We start from the raw sequence: 13,590 nt of genomic DNA on the forward strand, positions 1-13,590 counted from the left end.
TGGCCCATCTCTCTCGTGCTCACGAATCGATCTCGGGGCCTCCGTCTCTCCAGCGGTCGTCGTCTCAGACGCGTTCACCCCCCTTCAGTCGCCATTCCCTCCTCGACTCTTTCATCGTCCATCATCCATTCTGGTGATGCGTCTCGCAGTGGATATTTGTTTATTCGACTGTGGTTTGCTTCACTGTTACGGTATACGCTGTTGCATGCTTCCAATGCCGTTGTGAATAACCTTGGTGAAAGAGTATCTCTTTGCCTAACTCATCTTTGGATTTGAATTGTGTTGCTTTTGTTACGCAAATCTGAAAGGGCGGTTCAATCTTTCTAAAAGGGTTTAATCATTTCTATTTTTTATCAACGCCTTGGTTTCTGAGAGCATAGATTCGACTGAATCAGTTTTTTTTGTTACGATACCAAACGCTGTAGAGTCTACAGCCAGGAATAACTTGTGTTGGTGTCCGTTGGTCTTTTCTCGGGTCTCATTTCATCGGAGTTATAAGGTCAAGTGTAAGCAAGTCATTTTATAATCTAGCATGAATGGTTCGTCTCTGAAAACTGTCATTAATTGGTTCCCTACGATCTTTGCGAACAATTTGCACATGAGGCTATTGGGCCTGGTGATTCTTCAAACTATTTTTGTCGCATCATTGAAATTAAAGTAACGCGAGATCGGACATTAATGAAGACGGCACTTGTCACCTCAAGTTATTACAAATGTAATCAATAACAACGACCGTAAATTATTTAAGAACTTCACAATGAGGGGCTGCAATGCTGCGCCGAAAATAAACGAGCAAAACAAGCCCGGTGCGCAACATGTTTACCAAACAAAAACAAAACATACCTGCCAGAGGAACAGCTGGAAATCACAGGGGGAATAAGTACAATAAGCATTTCTAGGGCAATTATTGAATGCGGATAAGGGATCAAGATGATCAAATAACAAGGCGAGTGTGAGTGGGACAGAGCCCCCTGGGAAAAACTGAATTTGAAGATAAAAAGCAACAATCCAGGATACTACAACAGCACCTTATTCATATATTTAAATGCACTCCAACTGCCCGTCACACGGACTCAAGTTATCAACCGGTGCGCAATTACCCCACGTTGACACGCCGGCGGGCGGTACGGACACTCGCAAATGAAATCCCACCGAAGCCGAAAAATGTTGAGCGAGGCGTGGAGAAATCCGTTTGGTGAAATTGCACTTAAGACGGAAGGGGGGGGGACACACACGTGATGCATCAGAGAAGAAACAAACATCAGAGACGTCGATTTAAAGCTTTCGTGACTGCAGGGATTCATCTTCTTGGTTCTTTCGGTAAAGTCACGTAGAAGGGAAATAATAAAAAAAATATAATGTTTTATTATTATTTTATTATTTCCCTTCTACGTGACTTTACCGAAAGAACCAAGAAGATTAGAGACGTCATCATGACTCTTAAGAAAAGCAAGGTGGGGGGGGGAGCGACTTGGGTAAGGGACGTGTCGCTCGATGGGATGACGACCACAATGGAAGAGACTTTTGATGGACTGGCAGCCAATGGAGAGAAAGTGCCGGAGGAGAAGATGACCGCCGTGGAGATGAAGCGATGAGATGAGTTCACGTGCAGGGGTTGGATTGGACAACCGTGGCACTGAGGGATGGCGATATCATGGAGAGGGTCTTTATCGAGCAGTGATTAGGCAATGGTGGATGAAGATTATGATACTCTACGTTGCTTATGTTCCGATCAATGAACCATTACGCAAGAAAATGCACAAAGAGAGCCAGCACACAATACAAACACCCTCAGCTCCGTCGGTAAAGGGCTTGTGCATTCATATCACCCTTTGTCGCGGTGCGAGCACACTGCGAGGCTCCAGCGGTTCAATCGTGTCGCTGCGTTTGTGTTGAGAAAGCTGCCTTGGTAGGAGCGGTGTGAGAATTTGTATCCCCCCCTCCCCCCGCCGATGCCTCGACCTCTCTGCCCAGGGATTCTTGGAATCGGCGCGATTCAGTGTCACGATGAGTCAATTCAAGAATCGACCGTTTGATGCTGTGGAGAAGGCAGCATTCTCTATAGACTGCTGGGGGTGGGGGTGGATCGGGACGGTCATGTAAACCCATCACTGCACACACAACAAAAGTAAGGATGTAAAAAAAAAGCACCCGATTCTTACCACAGGTGACTCGGCGCACAGCGAATCAACATCGAACGGACGAATCAGCACACCGCTGCACCACTCCCACTACCCCCCCCCCCCGTCACGCGCCAGCGAATTCAACGAGGGTACCACGGCCGCAGGATGAGCCTCGACGAGTACACGTGGCGTGCGGGCCTTTGTGGGGAAAGGGAAGGACCTGCGTTGACACTGAGCTGCGAGCGAGACTGCTGCTTCTGATGCTGCTTCATTTGTTGGGTTCCATCCAGGTCAATTGTATGTATGCATGTGTATGTACGTTGACCTTCTTTCGCACCGTACGTAGCCAACCGTGCTAATTGGAGGCACGGGGGAAGGACAACGAACTAAACACAATTAAAGCATCCCCCCCCACTTTCTATGATCGTTACACACCGTTACACTTGTAGTTTTTACCTCCCCCTGCCCCCCACCACGTCCCCCCCCCTCCCCAAATACTTTCTCCAAAAGCATTCGCAGGTGTCGAGGAATGCAGGAGCCGCTGCTGCTGCTGCTGTTGTTATTCTGGGGCCATTCGCGGCAGCAGATACGTCCCATCCCGCGGCTTCACCGTCTTGGAAAGTTTTAGCGACTCCGACGTACAATGGGGTACTTTGCTAATAAGTAAAAAGTGTTCTGTGCTTCCAGAAATTATATATGTTTTAAAAGTCATTTATCGTACAATGATGCAGTGGGGGGTTTTTTTTCTTCTTCCTTTTCTTCTATTTACATATTGCTGCTTCAGCCTAATGTGCCTCCGCATGTTTCCGTTCAAACAAAAGGAATATTCTCAGCGCAATACAAAGGGGGCCCCATGTGCACAACAGCGAGAGAGAAATTGTTATTATTGAGCTTCGCCGTTTGCTCAAGCACTGCATTTCTAAGTTTCGAGCACTTCACATTAAACGACATCGCACCGTGTCGTGTCCTTCGAGCAGAATTCATCGGTCTCTGTTAAGGGTTAGAATGCATGACGGGCAAACAATTTTTGAAATACTAATTGGGGCAATCCGGACGAGTGGCTCGGCAGAGCGAGCGAGCGAGCGAGCGAGCGGCTCACTCACTCTCAAGAGGTTGTGAACCCAAATCCTTGCGGAGGGGAGGGTCACCCAGCCCAGCATCCCTCTGGGGGTCAATAAAATTCGGTACCACTTTGTGGGGAAGTCAACAGTTGGTTCTCCTTGTCATAGGAATGTGGAATGCCCACCAGTGCAGTAAACGCGGTATGAGCACCACTGCCTCAATGCTCAATAAGCAAGACATAACTTTGGCTTTGTTTCCAATAATAACCAAATAAAAACTTCAGTTATATAAAACCCATACCTCTTACAAATGAATGCCACTTATGATTTTTTTTTTAAGTGTGTGCGTCCGCTACTCTTGACATCAATAGAGCGGATAGAGTTCTACATTTATTAGATGCGCTTCGCGAATCAATGCCGGAGCGTAAGTCAGACTATTAAAAAAAAAGTTTTAACTAGATGACATTTAAAGCACCCAGCGGCAGCATAATAGATAGATTTGGTGTCCCTTCCTGTTATGTCTACATGTAATCTTTGCTTTTTTTCCGTTCGGCAAAACTCCAGATTGTTGATAGACTTCCTGCTTACACATTTCTCAAATAAGGGGGCCACCCAACGATTCCTGATTGCAACAACATCATCATCATCGCGTTAACGAAGGAGGGTTTTTTTTTAATTGGCCCGTCAGCTGTGCTCGGCATCTTAATTGTGCGCGAATCGCTAATTGATTCACAGAATTAAACACTTTGAAACGTGTTTTTGATTTTGGGTTTTTTTTTTTGGGGGGGGGGGTTATTGAGTAAGTTAAACAACAGCCGCAGCTGTCAACATTTTATAGGAACGTTAAACCGAGCGCGACTAATCTTCGCGCCGTGCTGAGACACGGCGAAAGGGAGAAGACGGAGAGGGAAAAGTGCTCATCGAGGCTGCCCTAAATCAAAAAAATGGTGGAGATTCGCCGGTTAGTTGTTTTAACACGCAAAAAATTTAAAGCCCACAGATGCAAAGATAAGAAAACCAGATGGCCGTTAGCTGTTATCTTTGGCTGCGACGATGGGCCCAGGCCGTGTGAAGACCGTGCAAGCCTCTCCCGTTACACACACACATTAAACTTGCATTACGCCGATCATTACCGACACAGACATCAGGTGTGCGTGCCGCCTCTGCACGAGCAGACGCGTACAGCTGTCAAGCCCGCAGACGTAATTGCAGAGCGGAAACTTACTAGCCCCCCCCATCCACCGCCGCCACCCCAACCTTTTCAGTTCGATACTATGTTCAAGCTACTGAGTTTAATGGGCCACGTTCCAAAACATACAACTCTCCCAGCGGTCGACATTGAGTATTTTATGCCATGAAGCCATCCCTGGACCGCCCCCACCCCCTCCCCAGCTTTCATTGTGCTGAGAATTAGACCCGCAAAGACCATTACTCATCGCTCAAGGTTGTCACAGCAAAGCAGGTTGAATATGATACAAGTAAGTGCGCTGAATAGACGCATGCACAAGGGTGGTGAGTTTTTAAGTTATTCTGTTTTTGTCCCTTCTTTTTAAAATCCTAGTTTTATCCCAACCGCGCTTTCAATGTCATGTGCAAGAAAGAATGAGGGTGCATTCGGAGTTCTTGTGATGCTCGAGAAATGGTCGGGCGGAAGTAATCTCGTAGAACTACTTCTGAAAACTCTCAAAGTGAATTAATATGTATGAAGGCGGCAGACTTTTCCCACACACACACACAAACCCTGTTACGTACAATTATTCACCGTATTTTTTTGTTACATTCAATTTTGAATATTCATGCAGCTCATGTATAAATGACAGCCCGCAATAGCCCGCATTTAATGGAATGGCTGAGACTAACAATCATAATACTCAATTTTAATCATTGTGCCGCTGCCTAAATTCATGCCCAGGATATCTCTGTGGCAATTGTCTCAGTTGCTGTTTCACCTGTGCTACGTGGCTACATTTGTAAAAGCTCATTCATGAGGAATTGTAACTGTCCTTATCAGAGGCGATTGCAGTGAATTTGATCTTATCGTCTCTAACCTATCGAAAGGCTAACATTTAGATGGATAGTATTGTAAATTTAATATTATAGGACAGGATACCAATATTATAGCGAAGCCCAATATCGCAGAGAGTGGAGAGCAGTTTCACCATCGAGGTCACTAAAACTCGGTAATGAGCAGAACGACAGAGAGAGAGAGAAGTCGTAGGCTTTCGCTTCCGATATTATCCATAATAAAGGGGTTTTTTGGGGCGATTTGCCAAAATTGTACAATTCTAGCAAATTTCCTGCTGAAACCGGTTGTTACCACCTGCGAAACAATCGTAGTCAAAATGTAAATGTTGTGGGTTTTACTCTCCAACACATCGTTGTGCTGAAATACTTACTAATTGGAACGTTTTGTTTACATGACAAACCTTATTAATTGGCTGTATCGGGTGGTGGTGTGTTAAACGACGCATTTATATTGACGCGATCCAACCAAAAACAAAACTTTATTAGAGAGAGAACTCATTATTGGGAGCAGTGGTTTAGTGGTGCACGCACTGCACGCTGAATTTGGTTGTGTTCAATACCTGGCCATGGTTAACATGAGTGGTGAGTGATACCAGAACCTCCTTCGCCTTTTCATCCTTCACCAACTCACACCGACTCCCATAACTAGCATGGAATAGGGAGACTTTCATCCAGCAGCGTAGTACCAAGGGGCTGTATCTTATCATTTTTATTATTATTCGTGTGGAAGGGTATAAAAATTTCCACACGGTGATAAGCCACTTCGTTGAGCTATCATTTGTGGCCAGGTGGCTTCTGAAAAAAAGCTGTATAACTCAGTGGTCCTTACCTGGGAAAATAACAAATAGTTGAGTTTTGTTCATTATTTCCAAACACAGCAATGATCTGTTTATCGATATGACAATTTCTTTGATATTTTAAAACACTGACATTCATTGCAAAATACTGGCACTAATTCACGCAGAATAACGTTGCATTGACCAGATCACCCGCCAGACACATCAGAGATAAGAAGTTAACCAGAGTTGAGCCTGGATAGTGCTTGGTTAGATGGGCGACTGCCATGCAGGAGGGCTACGGTGTGTGCGACAGAGGTAAGTGCAGAAAAATCTGTCGTTGTACTACACTTCTATGCTCCCGCATGCCCCCCGAATTCTACAACCGGCACTAAGCAGCATGGTGAAATTGATCGCACAACCTCGACTACACACAGGGCACGGGGGGGAAATCATCATCTGGCAGTGAATTGATGAAATGGCAGCCCCTGTACACATGTTACAAGTTTGATTTTATACAGATGTTAAGCCGTTTATCTTTTTCTTTGTATATATAAAAAAAACATCCACATGTGCTGCTTGCGTTGGTGCGGAGCAGTTGGTCAATCCTGCTCACTATAAAATATAAATCCTTTGTTGGCGCGCGCGTGCTTGCGAGCGTGGGGAGCGGTGGCGTAGCGGTTCGCGCTACGCTGCGCTACGAACCCGGCAACCCGAGTTCGATTCCCGCTCACGACCAACACCAGTGACGATCACCTGAATCGGTTCTGGACCTCCCGTAGGTCGACTCAGCCTCAAATGAGTACCCGGTGCGATGAGTGAACATCGCTACCGGGGAGACAAAGGCTATACGGAAGGGGACCTTTGTCTTGTGCGTGCGCGTGCGTCGCGGTGAATGTGCCGTGGGCTTGCGGGCGGCATCGCTCGTTAAAATATTAACTCGGCGCTCGGGGTTCAGGGGCTTCCTGGGGTGACGCGGAAGCAGCGCTCCGTTCCCGGCGCGGAGTTTGCGAGCGCGGAACGGGAACAGCTGTCGCGCACAAAATCGGCAACAACGTCTCGACCGCACAAACACGAGGAAACCGGATGATCTTCGCGACGACGACGAAAACCGTGGTGATGATGATGATGACAAACGTGTTCCATCAGGTACATCTGTTCATGAAAACACCTTTCCCTTGTAACATATAAAGGGGGCTCTCTTTTTATAAATGTATTGCACGTGTCGAGTACTTTTACTCACTTTCATTGCCATCATCATCAGCCATGGGCGATCCACTGCTGGATGAACGCCTTCCCCAAGCCATCGCAACTCACACGGTGTAATAATTAACTCAGCACCTGCATGCGAGCTGATTTCATCGCTACATCTCCGCGCTGGACTCACAGGCGCGATCCTTCCTGGAGACGCCATTCCATTGTCAGTCTCGACCACCAGCCATCATCCCCATCTCGCTTTTCTTAACAGCCAAGACGACGTCTCTACCTACAAGCATCACCATTTCAAATTGGGCTTCATTCCTACTCTGCCAGCATCACAGGAAACGTGCCCATCCTCACCATCACACTCAGAAGAATATTCGACCCCCCCCCCCACCGACACACTCTGTCCTTCCTGCTCTTCCACGGTGAAACACAAAGTGTTTATATTTCGTGTCTGTTCCCTGCCGTAGTCGCGAGCGCCTTGCGTCTTTTGTCGGCCGCGCGGGGGGACGGGCCACGACGGTGAATATACGATCCGGCGAGCCGCTCCCAGAGACGATGGGAGCCTGACCGGGAGAGCCCTGATCCGTGAGGCTCTCCCGTGCGTAGCGATGTCAATTTATTTATTTCTTTACCCACGAGAAAGAAGTCCACCTGGAACATCCCTCAGTATGGAACCACCTTGTGTTCCAGGCTGCCGCCCACGGTGTCGGATTGACGCACGCATAGCAATCACGCATGCAAACATTATAAAGAGTACCCCTTACACAGGATGCACTTGTACAACACAGCATAAACACGCCCGGCGAAACGAAAAAACTAAAAAATAAACAGGTAACACTAAATAAGTGTATTCTTGGTTCTTTCGGTAAAGTCACGTAGAAGGGAAACAATAAAATAATAAAAATATAAAACAGAGAATTTTATTGTTTTATATTTTTATTATTTTATTTTTTCCCTTCTACGTGACTTTACCGAAAGAACCAAGAATATGAATCCCTGCGGTCACGAAAGCTTTAAATCAAAAACTAAATAAGTGCTTAAATTATTTTCATGGCGCGCCAGCCGCCAGCTTCGTACGGAACGCACTCCGGCCGTGACGATGGCGGTGACCGTGTCTGGAGAGAGCGTCGGCAAAGCGGCCTGGTGATGCCGAAACTCTTGCCGTCGGTCACGGTCACCGCATCCCGCGCTTCCAGGTGCGCTTTCCGCGACCGTCTGGAACGCTCTCTTCCTTCCGATGTTAGGGAAGCCACTGGAGCTTTGCAACTTTGGCGTCATTCAGAGATGGAAACGGATTTCTTTCGAACCGATTTTTGGGCGTATTTCGTTGTCCTTCACCCGCGTCTCCGACGAGCACAGCTTGGCTACGTCACGGTACCAATCGTGGCCACGTGCTTTTGCGACGTCATCGTTCACAGCAGCACGTGCCTGCGACACCCACGTGGAGCATCGCCACTGTGTGGTGGAGGCTCTGCGAGGACCACTGAAGCTCTTGTGAGGGATTGGGATAGGAATCCTTTGCGTGTGTTTAACTGTGTTTAATTATGAAATATGAAATGTTTTTGGATGCGGGAAACATGTGGACGCAGCGGATTTTCATATACGTAAGCAATCGATACTAAAACAACAAGACAACACTAGATGCTTAATAACGTTACGATTTGTCCACCTCACGATTCACGATTTGATTCCAGAATCGATTAATTTGTATATGCATACACAAATATATATATATATATATAATATTGCAATGGGCGTGACTGCAGGTTTACAACGAAACAAAATAAATGGATTCTTACCCCGTGTGATTCCAAGCGCGTATCAAGATTATTATTGTGCAACGAGGCATGCGAGTCTATCGAGAACGGACGTCGGTTTCTGAAGGAGCGCTTGGGCACGTAAGAAACTGATCTTGAGTCGGTGAATCGACGCGTCCTTGTCACGCGTCCGCCAATCGCGCGCTCGCGGATCGCCGCCGTCGCGAGCGGAGCGAAAGTGAAAAACGCAGAGCACGTGCACGCAGCCCAGTCGGCCGAGGCCTTCCAGAAGCCGAGCCAGAGATGGCTGTTGCGTTTGTACCCGATTTTTGCCAAATTTCCAGAAACAAACAAATTATTTTGTAAGCTTTAGCCGCGTGCTGAACGCCGGCCCAAACAAGCCAAAGGTAGGTGTCAACTTATATAAGTGAACGGCAAAAACGTCACCGAAGCTATTGGCTCAGCGAGGGTTCGGACTTAAATTCACGTCGCTCCCACGCACGCCACGCGGACGCTGAGCAATGGGCCCAAATCAAATCACGCAGCTCGTGATGTTCTCGCCAAAAATGTTTTACGTAGATAAATAACAAATAATAAGCACGAAACCCCTGTTTTTTCACGTGAGTGAAAACAAACTGGATTATTGCAACCACATTGACTCAAACATTCGACAAAAATAAACGCCCATTTATCCTCCTCCTTTCGGTAGGTTATAGTTTACCGCATTCTCATAAATAAATCGTTTTAAATTAAGTTTTGCATTAGTGGTCGAGTCAAATTGGTGGCAGTAATTCCGTTTATCATTCTTTCGGCCAAAAAGCGCTATTGTTAAACATCTCAGTTCAAGGCTTAAACGGTTCGTTCAGTAGCCGTCTCTAGAAGCCGAAGCACACAGGGGTTGTGTTTACACCATGACCTACAGTCTTCCCACAATGCACCTTGGGAACCTTGAACAATTCTCACCAAAAAAAAAAATACTCATTTTGAGTTACATGCATTGTTATTACGCAGTGCTCAATGTGTAAAGCCAACGCATATCTGGGAGGCTCAACTGAGACACGTGCCTTCTTCAAGCCCTGCCCAGTTTTACATTGCCACACCCATTCAACCACTAGCTCTGCCAGAGAGGATCTGTTGGCCTACTCGTGTCTGCTAACCAAGCTCGCTAGTCAGGTAGCCCCAACCCTTTGCCCCGGATCACGATTCCGGACAGAAAGGTAGATAAATAAACGGCAGCTACGAAAGATAAACAGACGTTAGAAGAGCTACACGAGTGTGTGTGTGTATGGGAGCGGTAGCGTAGCGGTTAACGCACTGCGCTACGAACATAGACACCTGAGTTCGATTCCCGCTCACGGCCAACATCAGTGACGATTATCTTAACCGGTACTGGGCCTTCCCTAGGTCGACTCAGCCTCAAATGAGTACCTGGTGCGGTGCGTAAAAACATCACCACTAGGGAGACAAAGGTGGCTAGGTGTGATACTGGCAACCCACCCCTAATGTGCCGTTCTGGCCTTCATAGGTGCTCGCTAACAGCGCTTGCCCCAACAGCCTGGTCAGGCTACATGGGGGATCTTTGTCTTTGTATAGACAGTTAGATAAATGGACATATAACAACAACCGCCATTCGCCTCTAAGTGGCGGTGACGTCACCACGATGCTTGTGCCAGGCTATGTGCACCTTGAGGCCACGTGAAGTGTCGAACGCCCGCTGGCAAGAGGTCACGGGGCAGACCCAGATGCCACAGGTCGATGGACATATAGACAGATTGACAGATAAACTGGCAGATGAATATGTGGGTAAATAGAGTGAGAGAAGCAGATAAGGAGATTTACAGAGGGTTAGACATATAGACACAGACAGGCAAATAACAATGTGAAGGCAGACAAACGGATAGACTCTTCTCACCTGTTGCTGCTGCTGCAGATGGACCAGGTCTGCAGTGCTCACCTCCGGGGCAGCCGTGAGGTCACAGCTCATCCTGCCCTCCAATTGGCCACCACTGCCATTGCTCGCTCCGTTCTGATTGGCCAGGCTACTCCCGGCCAGCTCCTTCAGGGCCTCCTGCATCATCATGGCTTGATGTCTGCACACACAAAAAAACGAGACAAAAAAATCGTACATAACGCACACAGACAAAAATAAAGACACACACACAAACATGCACACATGCACAAACGCGTGCAGACATACGCAGACACACACGTAGAAAGACAAAGATCCCACGTATAGCTTTAACAGGCTGTTGAGGCAAGTGCTGTTAGCAAGCACCTATGAAGGCTGGTACGCCACACAAGGGGGTGGGTGGCCAACACCACACCCAGTCACCTTTGTCTCCCTTGTGGTGATGTTTACACAACACAACAGGTACTCATTTAAGATAGAGTCGACCCAAGGGAAGCCCTGGACCGGTTCAGATAATCGTCACTGTTGGTTGTGAGCGGGAATCGAACTCGAGTCGTCAGGTCCGTAACGCGCTAATCACTGCACTACCGCTCCGACATACGCACACAGTGACACGCACACAAACACCCGCACACACTGAAACACGCAGAAGCACACACGTAGACACACATACATGGTCACGACACATACGCACGCATGCACGAAGACAGAGACCCCCCCATATAGCCGTTAACAAACTGGTGGGGTAGGTAAAGTATCATTAGCGAGCATGCAGGCAAACGTACACACAAGTGTGCACGCAGCGTCGAGATGATAATAACAATAACGAAAAAACGTTGCCGTTGTTTTAAACAAGCATTCTAAAGATGTGCATAAACACGTGGAAAATTGGTCTCTTTTCATGTGTTCGTTTTTGCCGCATCAAATTACGTATAATTTAAACAAAATGCAATGCACTAAGAAATAATATAATGATTGGGTGTTCCATTATAGAGGGGAACTGTGAACTGAATGCAATAAGCTGCTGGTAAAACTATGCTAAACTAGTTTCACCATATTCCGCTACTTATTATCACTTTTCCACCCCCCAAACCGTTGTTTGGGAGCTTTGGATTCAGGCTAGTTATTTGCTAGATTAATGTTGCGAGGGCCAAAAACAAATCTTATTCAAAAAATTAATGCTGGTAGCGACATGCGCTTGACAATTTCATCACCGTAATTAATAAGTGCCTGGGTCTCTGTTCGCTATGCAAATAACGGAGCGCCAGTGAATGGCACAAATAGAGGGGGGGGGGGTGGTTGGGGGTCTGTTATCTTCAGAAATAACATGCGGCTGATTAAATGACAGCAAGTACGGGGGCAAGAGATGTGGTAATTGCTGCTTGAAATGTTAGGCACGTCCACCGCATTCTTGCGTCGCGAAAAAAATAATGCCGAAAATTGAAAGAACTGCGTTTCAGACTACACGTCGTTTTCGCCGGATTTGCATGACATGCGGCGGAGGCATTTTAATTAACCTAGCCACGTCCGAAAAAAAAAGAGGGATTCACATTCAGAATTAAGTCAACCAAAATACATCACCGTGTTTTTTTTTTTAAATTGCTTAATACAAGTACTGAAAGCTCTGTTTAAGCAGAATGTCATTTGTCATTTGAATTGTCCCAATGAGTTCATGTCTGCATTCTGATTTAATTCTATCATTGCAATTTTTTTTTACTTTATACTTTTATTAGGCATGCAGCAGATAAGAATAAAATCTGACATTTAAAATTACAGATGTAATTAGTGTACACTCCAAGAAATGCAGTGCTATTGTAATTTTGGCAAGTAAAAATAATATATTCATTTTCATACTGCGGCTTCTGGCGTGGCAAATATTCACCACGTCCATTTCAAGAAACAAACCCGGCACGGATTTCGTGCTGCCCGCATAAACGGTCATTACAAAGGCACGGATGTACATTTACACTTGGCATTCACACTCCTTCAATACGCTTAAATGTTTATTTGCATCATTTACCCATTTATTCAAGAGCCACAGTCGCAGCCCGCATGATATTGCTCAAATTTGAAAGTGGCTTGGAAAGCTCACGATCAGAATTAATGACAGGCTCACGGGGTAAACGGCTTCATTGCCTCACACCGAGAAGCGCTGAGTGCATGTGGCCGTGAAACCGAACGAACGAGGAGGGGGGGGGGCACGCAGCTCTCTGGCGAACGTGCGATGCATTTCAGCAGCCAGGCCCTACGCCGGCTCTTCGGTGACGGGCCGCACACCATCACCGTGGGCCCCACGACACCGATGCGTGCGGCGCGTCGAAGCGTCGTTACCCGAGCGCGATCCGCCACCGCGGGGGGGGGGGGGGGGGTTGTTCCCCGTGGCGGGCGACGGCAGGTGGACGTCGCCACACCGACGCTACCGTCCCAAATCAAGCACGGGGCAGATGAAGCTCCGTGCCCTTTCAAATGGCAATCGCCTGGGTGGGATGGCGGTTTGGTGCACGCGGGTCTCTTCCCGACCCTCACCACCCCCCAAAGACTTGCCCCCCCCCGCGCCCCACGACTATAATGAGCGCTGGAGTTCATTGTCAAGACATCACGCGTGGGGTTTTTTTTGTTCACGCGGTAATAACGGCCGACGATCCGGGCCTGTGGGTGAACTGGCGCCCGTGCCGCTTCAATGTTCGGCCCCCCTCTCCCTACCCCACCCAGATCGAGGCGAAAGTCTTCACG

The 13,590-nt window shown here is 47.4% G+C and overlaps 1 protein-coding gene across 3 annotated transcripts in view; it reads right to left on the minus strand.

The window, feature by feature from the left end:
• Positions 1-13,590, minus strand: part of FOXP2 (forkhead box P2) — a 262,365-nt gene that overhangs the window by 147,243 nt on the left and 101,532 nt on the right. For all 3 annotated transcript variants that reach the window (XM_078598843.1, XM_078598845.1, XM_078598844.1), the window contains one exon: positions 10,861-11,038. In XM_078598843.1, the coding sequence (XP_078454969.1) occupies positions 10,861-11,028 (168 nt within the window). In that variant the 5' untranslated portion in view covers positions 11,029-11,038. The remainder of the gene's footprint in view (positions 1-10,860; positions 11,039-13,590) is intronic.

The sequence above is a fragment of the Lampetra planeri genome, chromosome 11 (assembly GCF_965212315.1).
Source record: "Lampetra planeri chromosome 11, kcLamPlan1.2.h2, whole genome shotgun sequence".
Classification (NCBI taxonomy): Eukaryota; Metazoa; Chordata; class Hyperoartia; order Petromyzontiformes; family Petromyzontidae; genus Lampetra; species Lampetra planeri.